General features: G+C 37.4%; 1 protein-coding gene across 1 annotated transcript in view; it reads right to left on the reverse strand.

Annotated features, from left to right (window-relative positions):
- Positions 1–6,510, reverse strand: part of MAST2 (microtubule associated serine/threonine kinase 2) — a 168,293-nt gene that overhangs the window by 160,685 nt on the left and 1,098 nt on the right. Inside the window, exon 2 of the mRNA XM_017743446.1 lies at positions 3,967–4,109. Within this exon, the coding sequence (XP_017598935.1) occupies positions 3,967–4,109 (143 nt within the window). The remainder of the gene's footprint in view (positions 1–3,966; positions 4,110–6,510) is intronic.

Below are 6,510 nucleotides of genomic sequence, written 5' to 3' on the forward strand. Positions count from 1 at the left end.
TCCTCAACCTCATTTTCAAAAATTATGTTGTTTTCCAGTTCAAAGATTACCACAAGTTTCAGCTCAGTACTGGGTGCACTTCAGAAAACTGAAGCTTGTAAGTCTTAAAAAAAAGAATTTCAAAATCTCTTTCACAAACATATCTAAGTTTCCACTGACAGGCTTCTTCAAACATTTTCCTATCGCCACAATTGGCAGAAGGAACACGCATGGTTTCTTATTCCTGGAACATCTCAAACTTTTCCAGGCATTATATGGTGAGCAATGCATGTGAGATGTAGTCCTAATTAATGGGTTGCACATTATCAGATGTTTCTTTCACAAAACCCTGGAGGGAGTGCTTGAGATGCTGTCTGTGAGGGGTCAGGACGTGGGACACGCACACATGAAATCTCTCTCCACAAATAAAGAAGCATTAGTGTAGTGCTCTAGTTAAGCCTTCTGTCCTTAATGAACATGAGGGGAAAGTCACCCCTGGCCCGCCAATAAATGCTCAGCCATGGAATATTAGCACCTTAGGGCATTGCTTCTGGCAATCAATTTAATTCACACTGAGTTTTGTCAAAATTAACAGTTGCAAGAAAGACACTCCCAGTCTACTCCTACAACAACCATCTCTTCACAAGGTCCTTTTTCTTTCTAAAGTTTAGAAACCCTGATGGTCTTTATGACTTTATTTATAAGAGAAGAAATCCATATTACTGATCTTTTGCATGATCACTGACAGGACTCAAGGAAACAGGATGAAGCTGAGTTAAGAGAGGTTTAGGCTGGATATCAGGAAGTTTTTCACCCAGAGGGTGGCTGAGCACTGGAACAGACTCCCCAGGGAAATGGCCACAGCACCAAGGCTGTCTGAATTCGAGAAGTGTTTGGACAACACTCAGGCACATAGGGTGACTCTTGGGGTGTCCTGCACAGGGCCAGGAGTTGGACTCAATGATCCTTGTGTGTCCCTTCCAATTCAGCATATTCTAGGATTCAATGAGCTCCCTTAAAATAACACAGTCCAAGGTCTAATTCTTTTTATGACAGGGTAAGATCACAGATAAACCCCCAAACTAAGCCATAAGAGATTTTCCATAAAATTACCCTTCTATTCCTTAAACATGCATTCTATACATATTCTCTGCACCCAGTTTTTTATTGTATTTTTTACTGTATTTTTTACTGTATTTTTGGGTCTTGACAGCTGGAAATACCACTGAGATGCCCACAATGATGCTTTATGTGTTTTCCTCTGATTACTTCCTTGGCTTTCTTAGGGATTTAAAAGTCTTAAATAGGATACTCCCCACCAGAATTCAATCTCATAGGATCAGAGCATTCGTCTTAAGGTAGATGATGAACTGAAGGTCACCCTCTGAAATCCTCACATATATTTAGAAGGCACACAGATCAGATCAACACCTATCATTCCACAATGACAGCACTCAGCATTCACTCTGTCCTGGCTTCTTTCTCAAGTCAAGGACCTAGTGGCAACTGCTGTGCAGGCACATTAATCCAGATTATCACACATGTACAATCTGAAAGATTCTGCCCAACAATAAATTGTGTTTATATATTTTAGCAAGTTAGAATTTTATGTATTTCCAGTTCTGGAGTCATTGCTGATAAGTAGCCTAGCTATCAGTCTTGTTTAAAAAGCTGAAGACTAATTTCTGTAGATTTGCTATTGTTAACTTATCTTTTTGCCCTGAAAGTATTTTCAAAGAGGAAAAGAATGCAATTTAAGTGCAGTAAACACTCTGTATGATTAGTAGTGGTTAAAAAGCAAAAAACCACATTAATGAATGCCACAAAGCAATTTAGCAAAGGAAAATCTACTGATACCTGCAGTGCCAGAAAGAGGGAGCAGAAACAATGCACACAGCTTTCCTGGCTTTCCTAAATCACACTCCACTTCTCTCTAGACATCTAACTACTGTATTATAACAAATAATAGAAGAATTAAATGCTCTAGCAGTCAAGGCTGGCATATTAAAATGACACTCTGCATTACTGAACTTACTCATCTCTTAATAGAGCTGTTCTTCAAAGGAGATTAATTATACTGGCAAGAGACCTTTTGCTATTCTAATTTGTGAATTATTTCAATACCACAAGCATATTAAAACAGCTGCAAACATGTAACTAGCTCCAAGATCCCAGGACTCACTGCATTTAATTAGATGTTCATCTTGTGATGTTCTTTAGTCACTGCTTTTGAAACCCACTTCATATAAAAATGTTTAATGTCTAGACTTAATTAACTGCAACTGTAACGAACAAACAGCCCATCACAGAATATAGAGATAGGAAAGTGACCGTATAGTTCAACACCTAAACACCATCACAGAGGGACAAAGACTGGATTTAGAGATTCATTTCTCTGCTTTACTTAAGAAACAGAGAATTTTAAATTATTTTAAAATAACTCGTTGGCATTGTGTTGCATGTCAGAACATTTGATAGACAGCACAAACACTGCCATAACAAACTGAAAACACAGCATATGAGTAATACGCAGAATTGTAACACGGAAACATCTGCAGCTCGCTGAGCTGCACACAGCTGTTAAGCAAAAACCTAGTACTCCCAATTAAATATCTGAGAATTAATGCTATATTTTAAAGCACAGTTATTTTCATTAGCCTAAGCTATGAAGCTTCAAGGCATTTATCTGCCTCTAGAGAACAGGCCTGTGTTTTAACATATTACTTTTTCTAATCCCCATCAGATAAATACTTACACGCCAAGTTCATATGAGCATTCTCCCTTTCTGTTATAATTGAATTTAGAACCACTGGTGAGAGCATAAATTTAAGGCAAACACTGAACAGGCACCAAATTAAGAAGCAATACAATTAAATCAAATCAGAAGAATTTCAATATAGTAACATGTCTGAAAATGTCAAGACTACAGTTACTTCGTTGTGAAATCAAAATGAGTTGTAACACAAATGTGTAGCTTTTTGAACCTTAAAGATTTAGGATTCCTTTCATAGCCTGGTGGTGCCAAACTGTCTAGGAACCCCAAAAAAATTCTCAGGGCTATATCCAAGGTACACCCTTTTACTTAAGGGGTCATTGCTTCTAAACAGTCTTACAATGTAACATAAATTTACCCAGTTACTTGCAGCTCTATAAGTAGCATGCACCAGAACTCCTCACTTGAGTAAAACTTGTTACACAAGTAACTCTATAGATGTTCAGCAAAAAAACATTTCAACTTTGCTTTTAACCTACCAACAATTTCTGTTACATATATGCCTGCACAAAAATAACTCTTTTCCTACCTTTGTATTTTTCTGCTCCTCACAAATCAGTGATTTTAGATTTTTAGAGATAATAAGGAACATCTACAAACAAAACATATGTTCCTTTTTGTGTGCAATTCAGATTTGACTGTAGCCACCTGAGTGTGCGTCCCCATACAGAATATTCTCTTCTTAGAAAATAATAATTTAACAGATGCAACATTCCTCAAAAATACTTTCACTTTACCAAAACCTTTTGACAGAAACCATGAAGAAGAGCATATGTCATTTCCAGTTCTTCAATTCCTTGGACAGTTATCCCTTTCAGATTCATCCCCTAGCTATTCCCTAGGAAAACAGGCAGAGGTAGCTACTCAGAAAGCTGCTTTCCAATTAAACTTGTTTGAAATGGTTGGGTTCCTATGCTCACTTGTCCTAGACTTTCAGTGATATTTCTTTCAGGTATCAGGGAACTTAAGAAACATTGAGAAGAAATGTCCCCAAAAAGAAATTATTCTTCAACAGACACTTTTTTCCTGCTTTCTGTCAAAAGCAGGATGAACATATTCTCTTCCTAGTTCGCCTTGCACCCTAAAAAGTCCCACAGGAACAAAATGCTGCTTTCACTGAGCAGGAGCAGGGAAAACAAGGTACAAACTAAAGCACAGGATCACATCACTTTTTATAGCACAAAAGCACCACAAGTATTCCCAGACTCACTCACCAAACCAGCAGTAAGTGAAGGAGCAGATTGTCCTAGAGACTGATTTCTCATGCGGACCAGGTTGGAGGTATCTCCAGGAGGCTGCCATATCGTCTGGCCCACTCCACTGTGGACACTATTTGATAAGGGAAGTAGCTGTTTTCCTTTAAAAATAAAATCAAAATACCATCAGCTTGTTTTTAAACAAGTCTGCAAGTTCAAAGTACAAAGCTGAGAACAAATACTGCATGTGAAGTATAAGCATTTAATAAAAAAAGCCATTTCAAGATTTTGGTAGGTTAGAACTTGTAAGAGCACCCTACCAGTAAATTCATTATGTTTGATAACTAAGAATTTTCAAAAAATCTACTTTAGATTATGAGATAACGGGAAAAACCAAAAACCTTGCAAAACCAGATTATCACTTTATAACTGTCCATACTCCACACATCTTAAAAAAGAAACAATATTGGCTGCCTTAAAAGGAGGCAAAATCTCTTTAGTATCATTTTAAAAATTCTTAGGAAAATTCATTCCTAATTGTAAAATACTGTCTCCTCTAAATAGCTTAGTCATCTACACATCCCCACCTTCTCCTGCCACAAGGACATTCAGCACTACATTTCATGCAGCTTTAACATAACATAGTGTATGTTTAAATATTGTCTTGCTTTGAACCATGGATGGATGTTTTTTTGCTCAATATGTATTTTCTAGCCAATGCAAAACTCCTTTTTGAAAAATGTCAAGCAGTAAATATCCGCAATGAGAAAGAAGCAAAGTCAAAGTAGGTCATATTTTGACTCCATGGAGCTTGACAGCTTCCTTTTATGTACAATGTCATTCACAAAGAAAAAAGAGAAGAAAGCTATTTCTGTGGTTAAAAACTCGTAAGTGAAGAAGTCTGTGAATCTGGGTTCAGTTATTAGCTTCCAGATGACCTACTCTGTAAGTTTGGTCAGTCAAGCCCTGTACTTCAATTTCACCATTGCAAAATCAGAGTGGATAATACCTCTTTTCCTTAAAATTAGGACTGTGGGACTAAATAACACACCCCTTCCAAGCATAGTAAAGATTCTTGCATTCAATGGATTATTACATGCTCAGGAATCACAGGGGGACTGAGACATTTATTGCAGTACGTAGCAGGAAGTCTACACCATTAATCACATCTATGCCATAGAAAAAGACTTGTTCTCTCAGAGGCAGAAAGCTATTTACAAATTCAACTTCACCTGAGAACTAGATGTGAATTATTACATTCATTCCATAAAAGCAGCTGCAGTCTTTGGAAGACTGTCACATAATGTGACCAGCCATGATGCTGGGGGAGGGCAGGGAGTGGAAGTGGTGTCTTTTTTTTTCTTTTTTTTTAACTTGGTTACATTAATTTTCTGTGACAGTTACGAGCAATGGGCCAGGTACACACCAACAGAATGAGTCAAAGTGTATGAGAGATGAGCAGGCTCAACTTACTCTAGCAAACAGAGACACAACATATTAATACCCTCTTCCCAGTCCCACTAAAGCTGCTTACAGCTGTGGACATGATTTTCATGGCTTGATCATTTTCAAGATAATGCATAAATACAATAACTCATTTTAGGTCTGCAGAGACCTAAAACTACAGAAATGTACATGGCCATATTTATGTATGTATTTACCCACGCTCGAGAGCAAGAATAACTTCATTTAAGTCTCTATAAGATACAGTTATCACTATCTCCTTTTAGTTCCACAAAACCTGAATCCAGAAGGGCAGAATTCCATCAGGAGTCAAATCTCAGCCAACCAGTTTGTATGCACAGTCACCTACGCTCTTCAAACTTACTTAGTTCTGTTGCAAAAATTAGGTGGAATCATTTTAAGGACAGAACTTTAGGCTAAAGCCTTTCCCTGTCATGCCTCAAGTTCTACACACATTCCAAACACCCACGCTGAAAATATACATCTAAACGTGTACATTTTCTTTATCCAGTTGGGTCAGACTGATCTTGTTGGGGCTCTTTACCCTTTCCTGAATCAGGCATAGTAGATTGAAAAGTCATTAAGATGAATCAACAGGTTCTGGAGAATATAGAATTCTCTGTTCTGAAATTACAATCTCCAAACAGAAAATTATTCTTTAAAGAGAACAGACCTTCCCTTTTCCCTGCTTCTTCCTATTTATTTTGCTTTCTTTTACTCAAGGGAAAAAAAAGCTACAGTACAAACTTAGGCCATCCCAGTCAGTCACCAGCTGTGCAGTTCATAAACTTCTGTTCTCCTCTAGTGATTAACCTGCCTTGGGGAACAAACTTACATGCATACAAAACACTATGAATGTTTCCATTTTTCAGAAACTATCCACTTACTACAAATAAAACACTAAGCCAAGGCCAAGCCAAAATAAAACATACATACTTTACTGCTTATTTAATTCTATTACACCTAACACTTCAAACATGAAAATATTTATCTTTCTCTGATAAAACATGAGGGACTGGGACTGGATGTATTTTCGCAATCATGTAAATCAAGCCCATGCTGATGCCAAAAAGGTGGTTTCACCTTTTTCCTCTTTCC

The sequence above is a fragment of the Corvus brachyrhynchos genome, unplaced genomic scaffold (assembly GCF_000691975.1).
Source record: "Corvus brachyrhynchos isolate BGI_N302 unplaced genomic scaffold, ASM69197v1 scaffold48, whole genome shotgun sequence".
NCBI lineage: Eukaryota > Metazoa > Chordata > Aves > Passeriformes > Corvidae > Corvus > Corvus brachyrhynchos.